Source organism: Culex quinquefasciatus, chromosome 2 (assembly GCF_015732765.1).
Source record: "Culex quinquefasciatus strain JHB chromosome 2, VPISU_Cqui_1.0_pri_paternal, whole genome shotgun sequence".
Taxonomy (NCBI): Eukaryota; Metazoa; Arthropoda; class Insecta; order Diptera; family Culicidae; genus Culex; species Culex quinquefasciatus.
Window position 1 is genome coordinate 113,370,612 of NC_051862.1, and position 25,963 is coordinate 113,396,574.

General features: G+C 41.8%; 1 protein-coding gene across 5 annotated transcripts in view; it reads left to right on the plus strand.

Annotated features, from left to right (window-relative positions):
- The window catches only part of LOC6050100 (liprin-alpha-1), a 232,958-nt gene that overhangs the window by 68,601 nt on the left and 138,394 nt on the right, over window positions 1–25,963 (plus strand). For 4 of the 5 annotated variants that reach the window (XM_038251757.1, XM_038251760.1, XM_038251758.1 and 1 more), the window contains one exon: window positions 8,992–9,075. The exons of the other annotated variant lie outside the window; for it this stretch is intronic. In XM_038251757.1, coding sequence (XP_038107685.1) covers window positions 8,992–9,075 — 84 coding nt within the window. The remainder of the gene's footprint in view (window positions 1–8,991; window positions 9,076–25,963) is intronic. 5 annotated transcript variants of the gene reach the window in all.

Genomic DNA, 25,963 nt, shown 5'->3' on the forward strand with positions numbered 1-25,963 from the left:
GCCATAAGAACTCTTGATTATAAGATTCTGAACCGGATTAGATAACTGCTGTACCCTATTAACATTTTAGGCTTTAAGTAGGCCATAAAAGCCTATTTAGGCCGTATGAGGGTTTTCAGAACCATGATAAAACCTGTAAGTTTAAAAATGTTACTAGGGTATTGTGATACGAGGGAATAAAAGACACTTTGTATGAAATACTTTACCAGATCTGTATTTCCGACGACTGCTTGGTTGACCCGACTGGTCCAGGGTCCGTTGACGAAAGAGGACGAACTACTAGCGCAGGGCGCTTTTATAAGGTAGTTTTACAATTCTTAACGTTGGTATAACTGCTACTTCCTGACAGATTAAGGCGTTGACTAACAATGCACTGTCAACGTTACAGCAACGACTCAAATAGGGTTTGATACACGTCAATAACGTCGTTAGAACCGTTTAACAACATCCTGCCTTTAAGATTCAGAAGTGAGTTAGGCATACGTTTTGAGAACCGTTCAAGAGCATATTGTGGCAGACAAGAATGTTAAACAGGCTTTTGATAAAATACGTCCAAGGTGATCGCTTATAAGATTTTTTCATAATTTATTCCTTTATTTGTTAGTAATATCGATTAAAGATACTTCAACTACTAGTTTTTGTGATTTATTAGTTTGGACAGGGATACATCATTTATGAATGATGAATAATAAAAAATTTAAACCATAAAAAATCATTCAATTTCATTATTATGCTTATGGAGATTTTTTTTTCAATCATGTTTGAGTGCTAATTAACTTTGCTTGCTACTACTACTCTGCTACTGCTGCTGGTTCCCGGTGCTGCTTTTTCAGTTTTTCTTTTTGATGAAGAATTCTCAGGGCAAGTAGCGAACTACACATAAACAACATGTTTACGTGAAATCCCATCCGAAGCCAGAGGTCAATTCTATTATGTTATCATGTTTAGCAAACTGAAATGGAACATCATGTCTACAAATGTCATTTTGCTTCTCGAGTTCTACAAGCATGTTTCATTTAAGTCAAAATAAACTTCAAAAGCAACTATTCGTAATCCGTTGCTAGATTTGGCATTTGTGTGGCAACCATGTTGGACAATGGTTTTTTGTTCAAAATGAGAACAGTTGACCAAATTTTATGACACTTGTTTAATAATTAACGTATAAAAACGCTTGTGAAGCAATTGTTCAACAACAAAATTGAAAGCGATGTTTTAATTGCTACATGGGTTTGCTGGAGTCAGGCGATAAAGGCGACGGACGTGGTAAGTACCTCGTTCTCGGATGGAATTCTGCAGCTGGGTCCTTCTCAAACTGGTTCGTCAGGCCAAAGCCCCGCGTTAAAATTTGACGTCAGCTGGTCAAATTGAAGCGCTGGCAAGGAGCCTTGTTATGATTCGATGTCCTGAAATAAACAAAAATGAGTAGATTTTTTTTAAACAACTTAAAACAAAATCTTTACCTCCAGGGTCATGAATCCCTGTAATCCATTCCTTCTAAAGACTTGGGCTTTTCGAAATGAGCTTGACCGCGCCTACCCTGGACCAATCCAAATTCACGGTTTTGCAAACGGAACTCTCGGCCGAACGCACCGACTCAACAAATTCACGACGAACAAAAACATAAGCAAAATAATTTGAAGTTTGCCTTCGTCGCGACGAGTGATTCCCAACTGCTGTTTGGGCGACTGCGTCGAGCGAAGTGTCGATACTTTTTATTTGATGTGCATTGTTGCAAACCAACAGGTGTTTTCACATCTGTTGAAAAATACACTTCTTTTCTGTATAAAGTACACACAAAAAAATATTACGGTAATGACAAAAGTAACTTACTTTTGAATTAAAAAGTTGCTAAAATTTGACTCACGGTACTGATCATTGTGCCATGGTTCCAAAATGCATGGTTTGCGGGGATTCTTCTCACGACAAGGACATTTGTCACACACAAATCAAATTTCTGGGATTGCCCCATCAGAAAAAAGGTTTTGGATTCTCGTGCTAAGCATCAGCCGAAATCCAAACCGAAATTTTCTCAAAGTCAGGTTGTACCTGCAACTTTAAATCAAACGTTTTTGCTATCTCCCTCTAATACAGGGGTGACCAAAGTATGGCCCGCGGGCCAAACGTGGCCCGCGAGGTGATATTTTGTGGCCCGCGGACCCATTTTGAATAATCATGTAAAATGGCCCGCTGATCACTTGAAAGGTGATTTTATACTTTTTCAAAATTAAGGTATTTTAAACTTTTGCTTTTTGACGTAGACTTACGTCTTTGTCGAAGGTACTGGGGTGTCATTCCAAAAAAACCCGGGCCGAAGGCCCTGGATTACTGCGTCATCCGTCAAACGCTTATATCTTCCTTCCCTCTAATCGAATCGACACGATTTATGTTCCATTCGATTCGAAAATTATTCAGCAATTTGCTATAAAACTTTCATTGTTGGCAAAATAGTTTAACTATTGAAACAATTGAATGTTTTAAAATGTTTTCAAAATGCACAGATTTTGCAAGCAAAATGAGCGCTTCCCACTCACGGACGGGAATGTCAAGTACCTATTTTGAGGGGAAAATCATCTGAGCAACGCGACCGAGTGTCGGTCGCGAAAAAGGAGGGGAAGTAGCGGGCCGAAAGGCTATATAAGAACGCGCGCCAGAGCCCATTCTATCATTCACGTCTCAGACGTCGGACCGGCAGCAGCAGCAGTAGCAGCAGCAGGAAAGCTCAGCCCAGAGCAGCAGCAGCAGGAGAGACCAGAGCAGCAGCAGCAGGAGAGAGGGACCAGAACTGGAAAAGAAGCGCGCATCGCCTTCTCGTCGTCACCGTCAGCCAGTTGCCTCTCGATGGCCGGACCGTTTGGATCTTTCGTGGTTGCCGTGGTTCAGAGTTGCCTCACTCCCCGTCCGGGACGAGGCATCAACGAGATGAGGCGCGCGTCTGCTGCCTTCCGCTGAAGAGCCTCTCGTGGGTCAAGCCGTGGTTGTGAAACAACAACTAGCTCGTCGCATTCGCGACGAGCGCTTCTGAAAGAATTGCGTCGTGTCCAATTCCAAACTGTTGAAAGAGTTGCCCTCATCCCTCGTTCCACCCGGGACGAGGCAGCTAGCTAATTTCAATTTAAATTTCAGGAACAAATTTTGGTCTTCGGGGGCGACGGAATGCACAGCTTTCTGAGGCTGCTCTCGCCCCCAACCCCTCCCTCCATTCGGCTCGCTAAAATTCCTTCGTTTCTTTCTTTCCTCTCTTTGGCGTTCGAATGGGTGTTCCGTCCAAATAAGAAACTGTGCCAGATTTCAGACCATCATTCACGTCTCAGACGTCGGACCGGCAGCAGCAGCAGGAAAGTTCAGCCCAGAACAGCAGCTGCAGGAGAGAGACCAGAGCAGCAGCAGCAGGAGAGAGAGGGACCAGAACTGCAAAAGAAGCGCGCATCGCGCAAACTTTCATTCGGTTCGCGAAAAAATCGTTTTTCGTTTTTCTGTCCTCCATTCGATGTTTCCATTGTTTAAATAAGGCTTTCTAGTCAAAGATTTACCAACACATTCAAAGTATGGTTACATGGCAGTTGAGTTGACTGGAGTGTTTAAGTTGTTTTGGGTCCATCTCCCATTTACGATCTTATTCCGTTAATGTATTTCAAGTATCTAGCTAATTCTTCAAAATTAAGATATGGAAAACCCAATGTCCACATCTCAAAACTTTACGTAGTCTACGCCATTCCGGTTATGTCTGTGACATAACTACTTTGACTTTCTTTTTTTTCTTTTTTGTTGATAATGTGGGATAAAAGTGAAACTAGTAAATATTTATTAAACAACTGAAGAGTGCTATCGACTGGTGGATTAATTCTCAAATTTAGTTTTCGGCTTATCAGTCCCAGTAGCAAGTAAAACGAAATTTTGTTTTTTATGCCCGACGTTTCGATATATATAATATAATTTTCAAGGGTTCTACAAACAAGACATGCATACATGATTTACAGTCATCCCACATATTCGGAACACCCACAAATTCGGATCACTTTTGTGGTAATTTGTCAATAGAATGCAAAATGCAACTTTTCTGCAGACCCTGCTATTTTTAGGGCCTTTATTTGGACATTCTCTTGTTATTTCACTAGTAAAAGTAATACTTTTTAAACAAAAGCTGCATTTCAAGACTATTTTATCCAGAGCAGCAAAACACTGCCTCCAAATTGCCTGTTCCATGATTGTGGGATGTTATTGTGTCTCCCACAATTGTGGAACACCTGACTTTAACTGATATTTTCACAAAAAAATTTTATCAGACCATTCATAAAACATCACTAAGCATGAGTTTTATTGGTTTCAGAGTGCAAAGTCATTATTTTGTAAAAAATATGTACTCCTGGAGAGAAAAAAAAAGTTTATTTACATCGTAAGAAAAAAGTGTTCCGAATTTGTGGATTTCAAGGGTTAATGTTTTTCTTCGAAAACTTGATATAAATCAATCGAAAGATCGCAAGAAAAGCTTTTACATGAAGGTAAAAACAAATCATTATATTCAATTATCGATTTTATATGATTTTTTGAACATTTGCCGATCTGTAAACTGTTCCGAATATGAGGGATGACTGTACACAAAGCGAACAAAAAAAACTAACAAAAAATGGTTGTTTTGTATCGAAACGTCGGGCATAAAAATACAAAATTTCGTTTTACTTCCTACTGGGACTGATAAGCCGAGAACTAAATTTGAGTTTATTTTTGGAAATTCAGGCTTTCAGGATTTGGGCAGATTAAATTGTGAAATCGGAAGAAATATGGCTGTTGCAAGTATTTTACAAAGCTTTTTTCGACAACCATCCTCGAAAACGAAACGAAACGAAACTATTGGCACTACACCCCCCGGGGCATGGCCTTCCTCTAACGTGGGATTTCTGCTCCAGCGCCTCTGACGAGACAGGAGAAACCGGGACCGACGTTTTACTTCACCATCCGATAGAAGCTCAGTGGATAAGGCGGGAATCGAACCCGCGTCTCATAGCATCATCGGGATCGGCAGCCGAAGCCGCTACCCCTGCGCCACGAGACCCACCCTCATCCTCGCCCATTATTAAAAATTGACTCGAAAAATCACGGGCAAAAATATTTTTTCAAAAGATCTCAAAATATCCCTAGAAATTTGAGTGCAATCAGCTGAAATCAATTAAAAATGCATTCCTCTGCGTTTAGAATCATTTTGAGCATGTTCTGGTCGTTAGCTCAGTCCAGGTGTAGGGATCATCTCCCTGGGTCCTGTCTCGGTGGAGTCGCTGGTAGGCAGTTGGACTAACAATCCAAGGGTCCCGGGGTGGATGGAAGCTAAGGTGTAAAAAGAGGTTTGCAATTGCCTTAACAATCATGCCTTCGAACACCTGCAACTTTAAATCCGGAACTACGAAAAAATCTGTACAATAGAAATAATATCTAGTATGCAAGAAAATTGTAAGTAGTCTACATAAGCTTGACGAATAAACAATAAACCTAGTTTCGAGCAAGAATCTCGCAATCGAGAATGCCAAGGCATTGCTGTAGAGCGAACAATTTGATTTTGATTTGATTTTTTTGGTATACAAAAAAAAATGATTTTAGGGAATTTTCGATGAATAAATGTTTTTTCGCTAAAATGTTTTTTTTGTCGAATCTTGCAATTGTAAAATTGTATTGAGAACACAAGTAAATTCAGATATTTTTTTCAAATACCTAAAACAATAAAATCAAAACAGCCAGATAATGATTTCTATTATTTTTAATTAACGAAAACTTTGAAAAAATACAAAAAATAAAAACTTCAGCTGATAGATGTATTTTCTAGCTATTTTTTTTTTTAATATCTCATTTGGCACACAAGCTCATTTGAGCTTCAAATTTGGCCCGGCCTCCAAAAACTTCGAGCACCCCTGCCTAACGAGAGAGCGGTATTTCCTATGCCGCAGCTGTTTCAGGTACATCCAAAAATTTCAAATCCTCTGCCATTCTTCCTGAAATTGGCCAGGTACCTCAAATTCAATCTGATTTTTTTTCGGTTGGCAACGCTTTGGGATCTTCTGATCTCGGCGAATGAATGTACATGGAAAAATAAAATCAGAATAACCCGCCTCTCTAGGCAGGCGACACGCTGAAGGCATCCCCGGAAGAAAAGGCGAACCTGCTGGCTGATAATTTTACACGAGCGCATCGCAATCCTTCTCCCGGTGATCCGACTATGTCCAGTGCTGTCAAAGCGAGTGTGCAGCAGATTGCCGACAGTACCTTCCCGGTCGAATCAGTGCCAGTCATCCGCCCCAAGGAGATAGCACGGATCATCAAGTCGTTGAAGCCGAAGAAGGCGTCTGGCAAGGACAAAATTCGGAACCCTGCTCAAGCGGCTCCCCCGCAAGGGACTGGTGATGCTGACGTTGGTCGTGAACGCGTGTCTGAGGACATCGTACTTTCCGTCCAGCTAGAAGCACGCCATCGTCACGGCAATCCCAAAGCCGGGCAAGGACATCACGAATCCCACCAACTACCGTCCGATCAGCCTGCTTCCCGTGATGAGCAAAATCCTCGAGCGTGTGGTGCTTACCCGGATCGGAAACTTCGTCGAGCAACGAAATGTCGTTCCTCCGCAGCAGTTCGGCTTCAAACGAGGCCACTCCACAAACCACCAGCTCGCCAGACTAACGCGCAACGTCAAGAACTCGCTCGCCCGGGGCGACTCAGCTGGCATGGTTCTTCTGGACGTGGAGAAGGCGTACGATTCGGTGTGGCAGGATGCGATTCTGCACAAGATGAAGCTGGTCGGGTTCCCGGCATACATTCTGAAGCTGCTCAACTCCTTCCTGAAGCAGCGCAGCTTCCAAGTTGCTGTCGATGGTGCGCTCTCGTGCCGTCAGGAAATTCCATTCGGCGTCCCGCAAGGAGCTGTCCTGAGTCCGGCGCTGTACAACATCTTTATCTCGGTTCTCGTCATGGTGAACGGGGTCGAATACTACCTCTTCGCCGATGACACTGGATTCGTCGCTGCTGACAAGAGTGCAGAAGTGATCATCGAGAAGCTTCAGGCGGCCCAGGACTCGCTCGAGAGCTATCAGCGGAAGTGGCGAATCAAAATAAATCCGGCGAAGACGCAGGCGATCTTTTTCACCCGGCGGCGCGCTGAAAGGTTCCTCCCCCAGTCACGTGTGCTGGCACTGGGCCATGAAGTCCCCTGGTCGAACGAGGTCAAGATCAAGGAACTTTCTCTGACATTTTTTTTTTCATTCATTTTCATTCATAACAGTCGGGACCGTGGTGTAGGGGTAAGCGTGATTGCCTCTCACCCAGTCGGCCTGGGTTCGATCCCAGACGGTCCCGGTGGCATTTTTCGAGACGAGATTTGTCCGTCGGACGGGAAGTAAATGTTGGCCCCAGACTAACCTAAAGGTTAGGTCGTTAGCTCAGTCCAGGTGTAGGAGTCGTCTCCCTGGCAATGCTGTAGACCGAATAATTTGATTTTGAACATATTTTTAAAGGTTCTCTTCCGTGCTGAGACCAGGTTTGGACCGGGAATCATGAAAGTTACATTAAAAATAATGATAATATTTTTTCAAACAAATGACAGCAACATGAAACCGATCCCTTTTAATTGATCTGAGGGGGTCTTGCTGAGTTTCAACTGGATGCTGAACTCGTTGAAGATCCTCCTCAACTCAGCCGAACTGTTGAGTACCGCCTTGCCTTGTTCCTTCGTGACTCCACAGGCGTGGGGGGGGGGGGGGTGGTTTAGTATTTTCTTTGCTGCTTCCTGCTTCTTGAGAGCGATCCTTCTGTTTTTAATCCAGAACTCCGCCCGACAGCGGAGGAACTACGTCGGTGTGAACGTTGGTACTGCCGAACTTTGTTTTCCATCTTTTCCATTCTGGTTGCAATAAAATTCAAAACCCGAGCTGTGGAGGAAGTTAAGTGAATTCGCTGTGACGTGATCATTCTTCCAAGATGCCGGTTTTGCAGAGTGATTTTTTGAAAAAACGGTGGCTTACGAAAACGGTTCCGCTTCCTATCTATCCGTGTTAACCACCAGCTCGCCGTTTTCCCCTCTTTGTTCTCATTTTCGCCCAGAGAATTTGCGTCACTTCCCTCAAAGCTCGGGTTCTACTGAACGATTTAAATATTTTAACACATTGACTACTACTACTACTAACATAATAAGTCTTAGTTTAAGCACATGTATGTATGACATAACATTGTTTGATTTATGGTCATAAGGAAATATATCTCATAAAAACACATTTTAAACAGAATTTTCATAAAAATTAGCAAAAAATAAATAAAAGTTTATAAAATATTTTTGGCCTCTTTTGCATTTAATGAACGGCCTCAGTCCAAAAATACATTTACAAATTAAAATACTGTTTCAAATTTATTTTCCATCAAATACAATACTGCTCCAACCAAATAAGAACAGTAACAAAAAATGAAGGCGGCTCTCACTGACAGTTCGCAAGTGGCTGACACTGACAACTAGGTGTATTCTTCTCCGCCCGACTCAGCTTCAACCCGCCGCAAAAAGCTGCAGACGCGCTGTTTTCCTGTTTTCTGTTTCCTTTACAACCAACTTTATTTGCATCCATTGTGATAAATGCCTTATACACAGCTGAAAGGATCCCCCAAAACTCTGTACTGCAGTTACCAAACTACTGTTAGTCGATAAACTAGAGAAATAAACTGAATTGAATTGAATTGAAATCTGAATAACGGACAAATATTTGACTCACTGTAGTTTGTAAATTGATCGAGGACCGATCGAAAAACGATTTTGCTTACAACTGGCGCTTAAGATGTTTTGAAAACTAGCCTGAGATTTATCCCAACATTCTGAACCATGTGTGTTAGCTCTTTATTGTACTTGGGCTCAGTATGCTCTCCGGAATAAGCCCCTAAATCTTTTTCGTGTATACACGCAATACATGCGCACGTGGAAAACAGATTTTTGTATGTATCGTTATTCAATCATGTTTCATTCATGTTTACCAGGATTCCCTTGCAAATGGAGAATGTTCTGATCACGTGGACTTCGCGGCTAAAACACATGAGTTACAAACTATTATTGAAAAGCAGGTAAGTTTAACCTTCCCTTGGTATTAAAAAAAATCACACATAAGGTACTGGGGTCCTTTTCGACCCCAAACTTTAAAAAAATCGTCAAAAATCCAGTTTTTGACCGATTCCGGTTCTTTTGGTCACAAATGAAAGCTTAGAACGTCCATTTTTCGAAACCGACCCGGAATACCGGATTTGGTCACTGTGGCCACCGGGAATCGGCTACAACCGAAAAAAGGCCTTTATGAGACCCCAACTTTGACGACCTGTATCTCCGGCAAATTTAAACCAATCAGGATGCTCCGAGTTGCATTCGACAGGTATATACCTGTACTTTGACCACAAATATTAATATCAGGGCCAGGTGACCTACCGGTTCTGGAAATCCGGAACATCCGAAAAGTTCATATTTTACTGTTTTTCACGTATATGTGATACCAATACTCTCTTGATAGTTGAAATTGATCAATAAAACTTACTAAAAACACAATACACGATTGCCAGAACCACTCTGGAATGTTAGTGGCCACTTCCGGGTAACCTGGAACCGGTTCCCGGGTACCCGATGAACGGCCAATTTGATTCTTTTGTTGAAAACCCATCATGTCGCATATCAAACTTCATGAAATTGAAAGATATGTCCATCTTTGGTAATGCCGTTGTTCGCTGAGCCATCCTGGCCAATCTGGAACCGGTTACCGGTGGGCCCTTGGGGACACTCCCGGAATATGAGAGAAACCCTATCATCCGACATATCAAACTTCATGAAATTGAAAGATATGTCAATCTACGGTCATGCCAATGTTCGCTGACCCATTGTGGCCAATTTGGAACCGGCTACCGGTAGCCCCTTTGGGGACACTCCCGGAATATGAGAGAAATCCTATCATCCGACATATCAAACTTCATGAAATCGAAAGATATGTCAATTTACGGTCATGCCATTGTTCGCTGACCCTTTCTGGCCAATCTGGAACCGGTTACTGGTGGCCCCTTGGGGACTGTTGTAATATACTAGCTTAGCTAAGATTTAAGTAGTCTATGACTTAGCAAGCTATGACTAAGCTATTGAGGTCCCAACATTGTAACTTTAGGATCATTCTTAATAAAGCCTTCAACCTGAACAGACGTCTTTAAAAGTTCAGAAGTGGGATAGAAGTCATGTTCCTGCGAAGCTATAAGCCATCCCAAGAAGAACAGTCAGAGGATATCGGAGAAGAATTTCCTCCTCTGACTAATCAAGATTGCGGAGATCAAGCTGAAGTTGGTTCTGGCCGGTCAAGAAGTTGTGAAGAAGTTTTTGTCGGACAAGCTACTGGTTCGTCTCGAAGTCGGACCGAGCAAGTTTTGTCAAGAAGCAAAGAAACGGTTACGTCTGGCCAAGGTGCAAGCGCGCAAGGTCAAGGCATGTCTGGAAGTCAAGTTACGCTTTCTTCCGGTCAAGCTGGTCAAGGTGCAGCTAGAAGCCCTGGAATTTCTGTCTCTGGCGCTGGAATTCCTGTCCCTGGCGCTCATTTTCCTGTTCCAGACGCGAGAAACTGTACAGTGAAGTTGGATGAAATTTCAAGCATTCTCCCGTGTTTCTCCGGGAACCCTGGGGAAAATGTGGACCACTTCATCAACAGCATCAAGTACGCTAAACGGATATTTGACATTAACGAAGAGGTCATGAAGTTGGTGATTTTGAAGCAGCTTAAAGACAGTGCGCAAAAGTGGTCCATGACGCAAGAGTTGCTGTTAAAGCCATTTGAAGAAGTTTTGAAAATTTTGAAGATCACTTTTACATCGGTCGAAAGCAAGTTCGTGGTGAGGAAGAAAATGGAAAATCGAAGATGGATGTCCAATGAAAAATTTCTGGATTACGCCAATGACAAATGCCTGCTTGCTGCATCGCTCAACCTTGAAGAAATCGAGCTCGTTGAGTATATTATTGAAGGAATTCAAGATGAAACACTTCAAAATCAAGCAAGGATCAACCGTTTTCAAACTGTTGCTGGATTGGTGAGAGCGTTTGGTTTGGTGCAGTTGAAGCCGGTGTTCAAGCCCAAGATTTGCTACAACTGTAATCAACCAGGACACGTTGCAGTCAATTGTGGATTTTTCGCTGGTAATCAAAGGGAACAACAAAAAGGGGGGGACTTTGGACCGAAGCAATTTGGAGGATCGTCAAATCGCGTGCCTAGAGGACAACCTGGAGGAGCGTTTGGAGGATCGTCAGCGGTAACAACGTCTGGAGGACCGTCAACCCGAGGACCAGCCTGGATTGCAGCAGTGGAGGATGAGAATGATAGGGCTGACTTGGTAGGACAGACGGAAGGATCTGATGGACTGGTAGATATAAAATTCAAAAATTCATTAAAAACTTTAAAAGTTTTGTTTGATACAGGAAGTCCGGTTAGTTTAGTACGACATTCAAAAGTTTTAGATTTTGAAATTTTGAGGTTTGAACAAAACAAAATTTTTAAAGGATTAGGAGGAAACAAAGTAAATATTTTAGGCAAAATTATTTCAGATGTATCTTTTCAACATTTTTGTTTCAGAACTGAATTTTTGGTTGTTGCTGACACGGATTTGTCTTCATTCGATGCAATAATTGGAAGAGATATAATTATGAAGCCTGGAATAAAAACGATTATTGAAGAAAATAAGATCAAAATTTTTAGAACACCCATTTTCAAAACTGAGAAACCTGAAACGAAGATTCAAAAATCAAAAAACCTTTGGATCCATTAATTTTGGAAAATATAGGTAATGTAAGGGATGATCAATTGGCAAAATTTCAAAATGTGTATCAATTAAATTATTCAGAATTTAAAAGACCATTAACTCAGGAAATTAAATACGAAATGAAAATAACACTAAAAACTGGAACACCATTTCATTACAAACCGAGAAGACTTTCACACTCGGAAATAGAAAAAGTCAACACAAAAATAGATGAACTTTTGAAATCAGGCATAATTAAAGAAAGTAATTCTCCTTTTGCGAGTCCAATAGTTCTAATTCCAAAAAAAGATGGTGATATAAGAATGTGTGTAGATTACAGAAAATTAAACAAAGACACTTTGAGAGATAATTATCCTTTACCATTGATTGAAGATTTGCTGGAATTGTTGAGGAACAAGAAATTATTTTCAATTTTGGATTTGAAATCTGGATTTCATCAAATTAAAAATGAACCTGAAAGTACAAAATATACATCATTTGTAACTCCAAATGGGCAGTATGAATATAAATGTGTTCCATTTGGATTATGTAATGCTCCAGCAGTTTTTCAAAGATATGTTAACAAAATTTTCAAACCTCTTATAGATGCAGGAAAATTATGTGTTTATATTGATGATATTTTAATATTTTCGGAAACATATGAAGATCATTTAACAACATTAGAAAAAGTTTTCCAAATTTTAAGCAAAAATTTATTAGAATTAAATATATCCAAATGTAATTTTTTCCAAAACGATATTGATTATTTAGGATATACAATAAACTCAAAAGGTAGAAGGCCAAATAAATCGCACATTGAAGCCGTTTCCAATTTTCCAGAACCAAAAAATATAAAAGATGTTCAAAGGTTTTTAGGATTAACAAGCTATTTTAGAAAATTTATTTAAGGATTTGCAACGATTGCAAGACCACTTTACGATTTATTAAAGAAAAATTCACAATTTAAATTTGATGATGTCGAAAAAGAAGCATTTGAAAAATTGAAAAATAAACTGATAACTGCACCAATTTTAGCTATTTACAACCCAAAAGCAGAAACACAGCTTCATTGTGATGCAAGTTCTTATGGTTTTGGGGCAATTTTATTGCAAAAGCAAAATGATAATAATTTCCATCCTATAAGTTTTTTCAGCAAAAAAACTGATGAATTTGAGAAAAAATTGCACAGTTTTGAATTAGAAACATTAGCTGTAGTTTATGCTGTCAAGAGATTTCATGTTTATTTATCTGGCATTGAATTTAAAATTTTAACTGATTGTAATGCTTTGGCTCAAACATTAGAGAAAAAAGAAATTAATCCGAAAATTGGAAGGTGGGCATTATTTTTAGACAAATATCATAACACAATTGATTATCCCTGGAGATGGAGCCACACGTTGCCGTCGTTTCAGGGCTATTTGCAAAGATGGTTTCCGATGTTGATATATATCACACATTTATTTTATATTTATATACTTGTGTTGATAGAAATCACAACTATTGTACTATGTAAAATTGCAAGATATTGATTTTTTTTATTTGCATCTCAATATTCTTGTTTGTAAAATCTGCTTTGAACAGGTTTTAATCTTTTGATACGTCGTTAGCTTAGGTAGAAATTCATAAAGCACAGCAACGCTTACACAAAACAGTAAGAGAGGCCTCTTCTAGGCATTGTGATTTTTTCGTTTTTTTCAAAGTGGGTGTTAGGTTAGGATTTGGTATTTTGATAAATTAGTTTTGTTGCAAGGCACTCAGAATAGTTAGTATTTTTTGTAACTTTAGGTTGTTTAATAGTTCCAGACTCCATCTGTGTGTAAGTGAGTTAAGTAATGCTTTCAGAATCTCTGATTTCAATTTATGTGGTATGCTAACCATTCGGAATAGTCAAAAAAATCCATAGAGTCTCGATCAATCAGTAATGAAATGATATCGGACAAAATTCGTTAATCTGTTGAACTAACGGTTTTCGGATTATGGTTGTATCGACCATTGTTGCGAATCGAGGATCTACTGGAGTTTTGACGATCAAATGGAGCCTAACATTTCAAAGGGACACATGGTTTTTGTGAACAGGGATGCATCTCTCTCACTCAAATGACAGTTTACATAATGTATGATAGGGATACACTCTTGTTTGCAGAGCTTCTGTGCCCTAATGAAATGGAAGGCACGAAATCCGTAATAACAGTTCAATGGAGCGCGTCTGCATTTGTGGACAGACAGTCTATCCCTTTCGCTCAAGTGACAGTTCACGTCAAGTAAGAGGGGGATAGACTGCTTGTTTACAAATGCAGATTCGCCCTATTGAACTGTTACTACGGAAATAGTCGTCTAAACAACGAGTGTTCAACTTGTAAAGTATGAACTGTTCAGTTATGTTTATTGTGTTAAAAACAAGGTAAAGGAATGTTTGACATTTGGGAGTTTGAGATTCAAGTTTCTTTCAGAAAGTTTAGTTTAGGTTGTTGATAAATGTTTGTTTTCCGTAAATAATAGATTGGACTTTAATCAATGGTTAAACTGGTGGAAGTTTACTATTTCATTTGCACAACTGCTTCTAGTTGTAATGTACGATAAGACTACTGACAGACGCGACAGGACGGGGCCCGGAAAAAAATGCATCAAGATTTATATTCCATAGACAAGTTAGTTTTCATCTTTCGGTTTCCAGTTTTTTTTAAATTTCCTTTAAATTTGAAATACATTATAGGTGTCCTTTGTATAAATCTCCGATTATTTACATTTTCTTTACTTAATTAACTAATAATTCAATTTCTCCCGGGCCTTTTTACTTTGAATCATAATTTCAGATTTCCTTTATTCAGTGTTAAACTTAGATTAACGTAACTGCTTAATACTCACACCTACACTAATTTTCTTTCACCTTCCCCCTCCTGATCCTCTATATCTTCCGGTGGTGTTCATTTGGTATGCAATACTAGTTCGGCCACTACCCTATTTTCCACAAGAAACCGGACTTGGACTGACTTGGACTGGCTGCGATAGGGTTAGATTAGATTAGATTAGAGAAACCGGACTTGGACTGACTTGAGGCCGCGTCCCCCACCTTGCTCCGTAAAACGAAACGAAAACGAATATCATAAAACAATTGATTATAGAAGTGGACATAGAATGCAGCATGTAGATGCTTTGAGCAGGCAAAATATGAGTGAAGGTGAAGATCAAAATAAAATCAATCAGATGATTTGTGTATTAAATATTCAAGATATAGAACAAAATATTATTTTGGCACAAGAACAAGATGAAAAAATTAAAAATATCAAGAGACATTTGGAAATCAATACATTTCCAGGTTTTGAGTTACAAAATGGAATTTTATTTAGAAAACATGAACAAATTCGTTTGCTTGTTATACCAAAAGCTATGATTGATAATATTTTAAGAATTTGTCATGATCAAAATGGGCATATCGGTGTAGAAAAAACAATGATTGAAATTAAGAAACATTATTGATTTAGTAATATGAAGAAAATTGTGAAAAAGTATATATTGAATTGTTTATCTTGTATTTTTTACAGCCCTCTTGATGGGAAAAAAGAAGGATTCCTTAAAAGTATTGACAAAGGTAATAAACCTTTCAATACAATTAACATGGACCATTATGGACCAATAAAATTAGGCTCGTCTAGTAATTATAAATATATTTTAGTAATCATTGATGGTTTTACAAAATTTGTTAAGTTTTATGCAACTAAAACGACTAATACTGATGAAGTTATTAAATGTTTACAGTTATACATGAATTACTATAGCAAACCAATGAGAATTATAACTGATAGAGGAACTTGTTTTACCTCGAGAAAGTTTGAAATTTTTTTAGAGTGTCATTGTGTTGAACATATTAAAACTGCATCTTACACTCCAGAAGCAAACGGACAAGCAGAGCGAGTAAATAGAACTTTAACTCCAATGCTTGCAAAACTCATACATGATTCTAATTCAAAATGGGATACTTTGCTTACTAGAATTGAATACATTTATAACAACACATTCAATAGAAGTATCAAAAATTTTCCAAGTATGCTTCTCTTTGGGAAAAAACAAGCGAACATGAGTTTAAATCAAAATAATATTGAAACGTTTATAAATAATTATCAAGAAATCTTTTCCAAAGAAAATTTAGAAACCATTCGAGAAAAGGCAAATAGAAATATAGAAAATCTTCAAAATTACAGCAAATCTTCAGTAGACAAAAAGCGAAAAAACATAACGATGTACAAAGAAGGAGATTTCATTGTTTTGAAGAAAATTGCAACACATAAATTAGCAGAAAAATTTCAGGGTCCATATGTTATAAAAAAAGTTTTGCCAAATGATCGTTTCCTTATAACAGATATTGAAGGGTTCCAAGTTTCCAGTCTTCCATTTGAAAGTGTGCGTTCTCCAAATAATATGAAAAAATTGGCTTTCTTCAGATTATTGCGTCGATGAGGACATCGCCGTGTCAGGATGACCGAAATGTTGTAATATACTAGCTTAGCTAAGATTTAAGTAGTCTATGACTTAGCAAGTTATGACTAAGCTATTGAGGTCCCAACATTGTAACTTTAGGATCATTCTCAATAAAGCCTTCAACCTGAACAGACGTCTTTAAAAGGGACACTCCCGGAATATGAGAGGAACCCTATCATCCGACATATCAAACTTAATGCAATTGAAAGATATGTCAATCTACGGTCATGCCAATGTTCGCTGACCCATCCTGGCCAATCTGGAACCGGTTACCGGTGGCCCCTTGGGGACACTCCCGGAATATGAAAGTATCCCTACCATTCGACATATCAAACTTCATGAAATTGAAAGATATGTCAATCTACGGTCATGCCATTATTTGCTGACCCATCCTGGCCAATTTGGAACCGGTTACTGGTGGCCCCTTGGAGACACTTCCGGAATATGAGAGAAACCCTATCATCTGACCTATCAAACTTCATGAAATTGAAAGATATGTCAATTTACGATCATGCCGTTGTTCGCTGACCCATTGTGGTCAATTTGGAACCGGTTACCGGTAGCCCCTTTGGGGACACACCCGGAATATGAGAGAAATTCTATCATCCGACATATCAAACTTCATGAAATTGAAATTTATGTCAATCTACAGTCATGAAAATGTTTGCTGACCCATCCTGGCCAATTTGAAACCGGTTACCGGTGGCTCCTTGGGGACACTTCCGAAATATGAGAGAAACCTTATCATCCGACATATCAAACTTCATGAAATTGAAAGATATGTCAATCTATGGTCATGCCGTTGTTCGCTGATCCATTCTGGCAATTTTGGAACTGGTTCCTGGTGGCCCCTTGGGGACATTCCAAGAATATGAGAGAAACCCTATCATTCGACGCATCAATCTTCATGAAATTGAAAGATATGTCAACCAACGGTCAGCGAACAACATCATGTCCGTAGATTGACGTAGTTTTCAATTTCATGAAGTTTGATATGTCGGGTGGTAGGGATACATTCATATTCCGGGAGTGTCCCCAAGGGGCCACCGGTAACCGGTTCCAGATTGGCCAGGATGGGTTAGCAAACATTGACATGACCGTAGATTGACATATCTTTCAATTTCATTAAGTTTGATAAGTCGGATGATAGGGTTTCTCTCATGTGGGCCTCCGGTAACCGGTTCCAGATTGGCCAGGATGGGTCAGCGAACATTGGCATGACCGTAGATTGACATATCTTTCGATTTCATGAAGTTTGATATGTCGGATGATAGGGTTTCTCTCATATTCCGGAGTGTCCCCAAGGGGTTCCAGTAACCAGAAAGGGTCAGCGAACAATAGCATGACCGTAAATTGACATATCTTTCAATTTCATGAAGTTTGATATGTCGGATGATAGATTTCTCTCATATTCCGGAGTGTCCCAAAAGCTACCGGTAGCCGGTTCCAAATTGGCCAGGATGGGTCAGCGAACATTGGCATGACCGTAGATTGACATATCTTTCGATTTCATGAAGTTTGATATGTCGGATGATAGGATTTCTCTCATATTCCGGAAGTGTCCCCAAAGGGGCTACCGGTAGCCGGTTCCAAATTGGCCACAATGGGTCAGCGAACATTGGCATGACCGTAGATTGACATATCTTTCAATTTCTTGAAGTTTGATATGTCGGATGATAGGGTTTCTCTCATATTCCGGGAGTGTCCCCAAGGGGCCACCGGTAACCGGTTCCAGATTGGCCAGGATGGGTCAGCGAACATTGGCATGACCGTAGATTGACATATCTTTCAATTTCATGAAGTTTGATATGTCGGGTGATAGGGTTTCTCTCATATTCCGGAAGTGTCCCCAAGGGGCCACCGGTAACCGGTTCCAAATTGGCCAGGATGGGTCAGCGAACATTGGCATGACCGTAGATTGACATATCTTTCAATTTCATGAAGTTTGATATGCCGGATGATAGGGTTTCTCTCATATTCCGGAAGTGGTCCCAAGGGGCCATCAGTAACCGGTTCCAAATTGGCCAGGATGGGTCAGCGAACATTGGCATGACCGTAGATTGACATATCTTTCAATTTCATGAAGTTTGATATGTCGGATGATAGGGTTTCTCTCATATTCCGGGAGTGTCCCCAAGGGGCCACCGGTAACCGGTTCCAGATTGGCCAAGATGGGTCAGCGAACATTGGCATGACCGTAGATTGACATATCTTTCAATTTCATGAAGTTTGATATGTCGGATGATAGGGTTTTTCTCATATTCCGGGAGTGTCCCCAAGGGGCCACCGGTAACCGGTTCCAAATTGGCCACAATGGGTCAGCGAACATTGGCAGGACCGTAGATTGACATATCTTTCAATTTCATGAAGTTTGATATGTCGGGTGATAGGGTTTCTCTCATATTCCGGAAGTGTCCCCAAGGGGCCACCGGTAACCGGTTCCAAATTGGCCACAATGGGCCAGCGAACATTGGCATGACCGTAGATTGACATATCTTTCAATTTCATGAAGTTTGATATGTCGGATGATAGGGTTTCTCTCATATTCCGGAAGTGGTCCCAAGGGGCCATCAGTAACCGGTTCCAAATTGGCCAGGATGGGTCAGCGAACATTGGCATGACCGTAGATTGACATATCTTTCAATTTCATGAAGTTTGATATGTCGGATGATAGGGTTTCTCTCATATTCCGGGAGTGTCCCCAAGGGCCCACCTGTAACCGGTTCCAGATTGGCCAGGATGGCTCAGCAATTAACGGCATTACCAAAGATGGACATATCTTTCAATTTCATGAAGTTTGATATGCGACATGATGGGTTTTCAACAAAAGAATCAAATTGGCCGTTCATCGGGTACCCGGGAACCGGTTCCAGGTTACCGGAAGTGGCCACTAACATTCCAGAGTGGTTCTGGCAATCGTGTATTGTGTTTTTAGTAAGTTTTATGGATCAATTTCAACTATCAAGAGAGTATTGGTATCACATATACGTGAAAAACAGTAAAATATGAACTTTTCGGATGTTCCGGATTTCTAGAACCGGTAGGTCACCTGGCCCTGATATTAATATTTGTGGTCAAAGTACAGGTATATACCTGTCGAATGCAACCCGGAGCATCATGATTGGTTTAAATTTGCCGGAGATACAGGTCGTCAAAGTTGGGGTCTCAAAAATGCCTTTTTTCGGTTGTAGCCGATTCCCGGTGGCCACAGTGACCAAATCCGGTATTCCGGGTCGGTTTCGAAAAGGGGACGTTCTAAGCTTTCATTTGTGACCAAAAGAACCGGAATCGGTCAAAAACTGGATTTTTGACGATTTTTTAAAGTTTGGGGTCGAAAAGGACCCCAATACCTTTAAAGTAACTTTTGTTATGGACGCTCCCCTAGGGGTCATCCGAGGTTTATTTGTTTTGTGAAATGTGTATTTATACTATAAATTTAATGTCAGAATATTTGAAGGCTCTAGCATGTATATAACAAAAGTTATGGCAAATTTAATTTTCAAAAAGGCCGAAAAGGACCCCAATACCGTAGGAAGGTTAACATGAAAACGAATTTGAAGAATCTCCTCGATAATACATACACGCAGAAAAAAGTTTTGTAGAATCAGCCTGTACAAGGTTTGAATCAACAAAATTTTTGTTGAATATAATCAACGCCGATTTTGCGTTGAAACAAACCTTGATTTTCTCAATTCCACAAAACTCTTTTGTTGTTTTGAAAAAGCAGCTTTGACGTTTAGCGTTGATTCAACAAAAAATATGATTTTCAAATCAACAAAACGTTTTGTTGATTCAAATATGCCTTATTTTTCTGCGTGTATCACTAGCGGTACCAGACAGGACTGGGGGCTGTAGTACCGAGGATTTCTCATTCAATAATTAAGTTTATTTGGAGTTTTATCAATCTGCTTTTATTACACTTCCGTACACGAGGTTTGCACTCAGAATTCTGTCCTCTGTTTCTCTCCCCGCCTCACCTACACGCTTCCTCGGTATTACCCATTTTCCGTTGGGTAAGAACTCACTCGTTCGTGCTGTGACGATCGAGGGGCTCTACGCTGGTATCACATCTTCCCTTTTCTCACTTCGCTTCGCTTCGCTTCGCTAGGAGACGGTGATTTTAGCGGATTGCAGACTGGATTTTCGCCATGTGATGTGATGATTGTCTAAGCCCAAGTTGCCTAGGAATCGATAATTGGGAATAGAACCAATTCCACCTGAACCAGATTCTCACCACCATGGCAGCCGTCCATTGCCGGCCGCTCCCATCTCCACCGCGCACCAGGGACAAGGAAAGGGGTGGAAGACGGGAAGTGTTGATGCTCCACTTTTTAAGAGTATTAAGGAAAATCTCCACGGTATCCTCAAGTAAGTTTCGCTTGGAGTTGGACGGTTTTGGGAAGGTGAATGGTCTGAGGAGCCACCTAGGCGAGTGGTAACGACCGTTTGCATTGTTGTTCGAATTCTTCGTGTGTTCTCATTTCTAATGGGAATGCTTTCAATTCTTCTCATCTCTTATTGGATGAATTCTATCAGTCGTCCAGGCTATTTATAGCGAGGTATTTTTAGATTCAATTTCAACTGCGCTTGCAAATCTTGCATGCAATCTTGTTTGAGTTCTGATGTTCAACTTGCATTCAATGCGATTCTAAGTCCGATTCTTGGATTCAACTATACCAGTCTGATTCCTCCTCAAGCTACCAATGCTCCACGGTTAAGTGGAAAGCATTTTGCTTACCAATCCTAAGGACAGGGGATCGAACCCCGCCGTGAGCTTGAAGTTTTTTTTTTTTTTCATTAATTCCAAATTTAATGAGTCCAGAACTTTCTCGTTGGGAGCAGATGGGTATCGAACCCAGAACCATTCGCTTATAAAGCGAACATCGTAACCATTCAGCCACGACCGCTCCTCTATCACATCTTCCCTTTTCTCACAGAGACGAAGTCTCGGAATCCATCAGGAAGTCCTCGAAACGTTGTGGACAACGAGCTTGACGCCGCGGTCTCTGTGTCGGTGGCTGTTCTTGATGGTCGTCTTCGTCATGTGGTTGTTGGATCGGTTGTTCAGCTACATCCTGTTCTTGTGTAATGCTTTCCGGCTCGAGTTCTGCTTGGCCATGCCCAGGGGTGCTAGAAATACGTTCACGCAGAAAAATAAGGCATATTTGAATCAACAAAACGTTTTGTTGAATTGAAAATCATATTTTTTGTTGAATCAACGCTAAAAGTCAAAGCAGCTTTTTCGAAACAACAAAAGACTTTTGTGGAATTGAGAAAATCAAGGTTTGTTTCAACACAAAATCGGCGTTGATTATATTCAACAAATTTTTTGTTGATGCAAACCTCGTACAGGCTGATTCTACAAAACATTTTTCTGCGTGTTTCAAGTGGGCTGAATTTCTCTGGTACACCTTCCCCGTCTCAGTGTTTCGCACCGTTACCCGAGCTCCAGGTATCATCAGGTACTCGTTCAGATCACACTTCAAGTCACGACCCAGAGAATGACTGATTTTCAATCGCTTCAGCAAAGATATGTTCTGCCTTTCAACGAGGCCATTCTCTTGTGGCCAGTATGGCGTGGTGTTGTTCAGGTGGATGCCTCTGATCGTACAATACTGTTCAAATTCTTTGCTTATGAACTGACGAGCGTTGTCTAAGGTGATGGTAACAGGATAACCGAGTCGCGTGAAGATCCGTTCAAGCCGGTCCGTAGTCTCCTTGGCCGTGATGCGTGTCATGACTTCTATCTCCTTATATCTACTGAAGTAATCAATCACTACAAGTAGGTATTCGCCGGTCGGCAAGGGTCCCAAAAAATCCAATGCAATGTCCACCCACGGTTTCAAAGGCAAAGGTCGTCTCGCCATCGGTTCTGGACGCGATGGTATACCCACCAGACGGCATCCTTCGCAAACTGCTATCGTTCGTTGGACCTCCTTCTCCATCAGCGGCCACCAAACACGATCGCGGAGTCTCCTGAGAATTACGGATTCTCCTGGATGTCCCTCGTGCGCCAGAGACAGCAACCGGGGGCGTAGCGTCGCAGGAACGATCATTTTGTTTCCTCGTACAACGATGTTATATAGAATACCCAGTTCCGCACGAAACGCTGCGTACGGTTTGGCTGCCGGGTTGTGCCACCTCTCTGAATGGATTGCTTCCCGCAGAGAGACCAGCTCGGGATCGGCTTGAGAAACGTTCTCGATCTCACTTACATCCACTGCTACTGATTCCAGAATAGCCAACAACATGAACTTGTTGTCCGTGTCCAGATCTACGCCACCAGCCGAGTTGTTCGCCCCAAACCTTACCAACCGCGAGAATGGATCTGCTACGTTTGAGCTACCTTTACGGTACTTGATTTCGTATATGAACGACTGCAATCGAAGCACCCATCGTTCTATACGAGCGCAGGGTTTCGAACTCGAGGAAAAGATCACTTCTAGCGGCTTATGATCCGTCTCCAGTTCGAACTTCCACCCTAGCAGATAAACAGCGAACTTCTCGACGGCCCACACTAGAGCTAGAGCTTCCTTTTCCGTCTGGCAGTATCTCTTCTCCGTATCGCTTAGACTCTTGCTGGCATAGCTGATTACTCTTGGAGTTGGGTCGGTGTTGGTGAACTGAAGCAGAATGGCACCTAGGGCTACCGGTGACGCATCCGCTACCAAGCGTGTGCGTAGGTTGTTGTCGAAGAAGTGCTGATTACTTATCTCGCAAATCATTATCTTGATTTGCTGAAACGCTTGCTCGTGACAATCCGTCCAATCGTACGAGACTCCTTTGCGTGTCAACTCTCGAAGTGGATTTGTTACCGTGCCGAGGTCTGGCAGGAACCTCCCGATGTATGTAACCATACCCAAAAAGCTGCGAAGTACTTCCACGTTGGACGGTGCTCTGAATGACTTGAGGATATCGGTTTTCTCTTCGGTCGGACGAATACCCTCAGCCGACAGGTGGTGTCCCAAAAATTCCACTTCAGGCACTTTGAAAACGCACAGGTTCAAGAGCACTCCTCGGGATTGTAGCGTCTTGAGAACTTTCTGGAGGGATGCATCGTGTTCCTGCTCCGTAGCGCCGAAGATGAGGATGTCATCAATGTAATTTACGACATTGTTGCAGTCTGCGAGTATCTGCTCGACAGACATGCATCGGCACTAAGAGCTCTTCTTAACGGCACTCAACTTGTTCTGGTTGGCATTTAAGTTTAAAGTAATGTTATGCTTGTTGCCAGTTAAAAACGGCTTGTTTTTAGCATGAATAAAGTGTAGAAAACATTGGTTCATTGGGAAAACCGACTTCAGATATATTTTCATGTGACTGTTCTCATAAGCTCTTAAGAAGAACATCTTAAAAGCTCTTTGAGTGCACTTGACGGTTCTTAACCTATATCTCACTTGGTATATTATATATACTCTCAGGATCTTCGGGAGCCTTAAAGGTTAGCGTAATAAGTGTGCTCTAAACACTGGCACAACATGCTGGGAATCATCTACGCCAAATGCCAAACAAGTTCTTCTAAAAGAGGAGTTAGAGCGGATGCACGTCTGCTGCTCGATGATCTTTTGGTACATCTCCGAGGCGCACGAAATCCCGAACAAGAGCCTTTTGTACCTGAAAACTCCCTTGTGGGTTATGAATGTTGTGATGTACCTATGAGATAAACAAGTTTAATATCCGATTGGGAAAACTAACGTACACGAGGGGGATGACACTCCCGCGATGAGCTCGCGATTTAGCCTCGATGACCACGATTTCCCTGGAATAGACGCGATGAGCGCGATTTGGTGCGATGAGCGCGATTTCATTGCGATGTGAGCGCGATTTGAAAAAATCTCACGATTTGAGCTGTCAAACTGCTCGAATGAGTTCGGCAACAATGAAATGACATTTCACGCTGACATTTGATTCGAGCAGTGAAAAAGCAAAACAAAAACATGAAACACGTGGGAAAATGATGAAAGATGACGGATTTTTCTACCTACCCAAGAAGCGGATTGAATATTCCCGTGCGGAGGTCTTCCGTATGTTTTGTTGTGGTACGATCCGTGCAATCGGTGGTTCTGCATCCCCGCCGGGGTCCACGACCGCACCCAGTACGGCCACGAGCAGAGCCGCGAGTAGCCTGGTTTCCAGTGGATGTAGCGGTGGAAGCTCGGGAAGTAGTGCCGGAAGTAGCATTTCAAGCTCGAGCTCGGGTGGCGGTGGTGGAGACTGATAGCAACAATAAAAGTTCGTCCGGCAGTACGGTTGGAGGAATTAGCTGCAGCAACAGGTCCATGCACAAGAACCAACTCAATCAGCTAGTGCTGAACACGCATTGCCACCAGAAGGTCTTGCAGCGGATCGCGCACCGGTTCATAGTGGATCGGTCCAAATTCCTGCCGGATACGCCATCAATCCAGACAGATCGTCGTTGCCACCGCCCAAGGACTGCCCAACTGGCCGATCTGTCGTGAATCTTCTACGAGGTCACGTGTGAGGCTTACATCGATTCGCACTACAAGGGTCCTGGCCGCAGCCGGTGGAGTCAAGCAAGGAGACCTGGTTAAGCTGACCGAGTCTTGACTCGGGGAGGTAGGCAGCACCTTCAACGGAAAGGACCCCGCTCTGACGCCGTGTCGATTCACCGATTCTAAAGTGCGCGACCGGGATGATTCGCTACCGGTGGCGCTCGTCATCATTGCCGTCGTGAGTTGCGGCTGGACCAATTAGGAAAATGATGGTCGCCAATACGCTGAATAGCGCGTGGTGTCGCACGCAGGGTGGTGGCGCCAAAAACGCCGATGACAACCTGTGCCATAGCTTCTAGGAAAGGAAACCGGCCTGTGGGGCATCTACTTCATGTGCGATGCGCTCAAGTACGAGGACATGGTGTTCGACTTGCAGAACGAGTGGATGGCACGATGGTCACCCACAGCGAAGTTGACCACAAAGAGAACCTGCTCAAGACGAACATGCTGCTGCAGGTGGACGGTACGACGCCGATCCTCGAAGACATTGGCTGCCAGATGCTATGCGACAACCGCCGAATTCCGCTTCCATCTTCGACCGCTGTCCGACGAACATCATGCGGGGCTTGCTCATGTCATTGATGGACCCCATCCGAGAGTTCGTTACGCCGCCTGTAACGCCATTGGTCAAACGGCCACCAACTTTGCGCCGGTCTTTGAGAAGAAGGCCTGGGCTGACCGGCAGAGGAGACTCAACGACATTTAGTTTTCCATTTCAGCGCAGCCGGTGAATAAACGATTGTCAATACCGTAAAATCTCGGGTCTTACGGAAGTTACGTGGCAAGAACGCCTAACGGGATAATTACGATGGTCAGGAATTTTGCAGTGTCATCTATTATTTCCCCTTAATTATTCAACAAGCACTTGTTTGGAACAAAACAAGTTAAAAGGATAAGTAGAAAGGTTTCGCGCAAGTTCAACATGAGCGAGGCATCTACTTCCGGTCCCAGATCAGGGTTGGTTAATGAGAACGGTTTAATTTACAGCGAGCGTGTTCTGTTGAGTGAAATGTGAACATGACTACCAACGATTTTCGAATGTCTTTTAATCTAAGCTTCCAGAAACGAGAAATTATCGAGAAAAGTGGGGGTCTAGAGACTAACGGGATCGTTCCGCTAGAACATCCGCGGTGGTAAGAATTGCGAAGATTCCTCAATCGGATTGTTTGGATCAGAAGTTAAACAGCCAGATGATAAAAAACGACATCCTC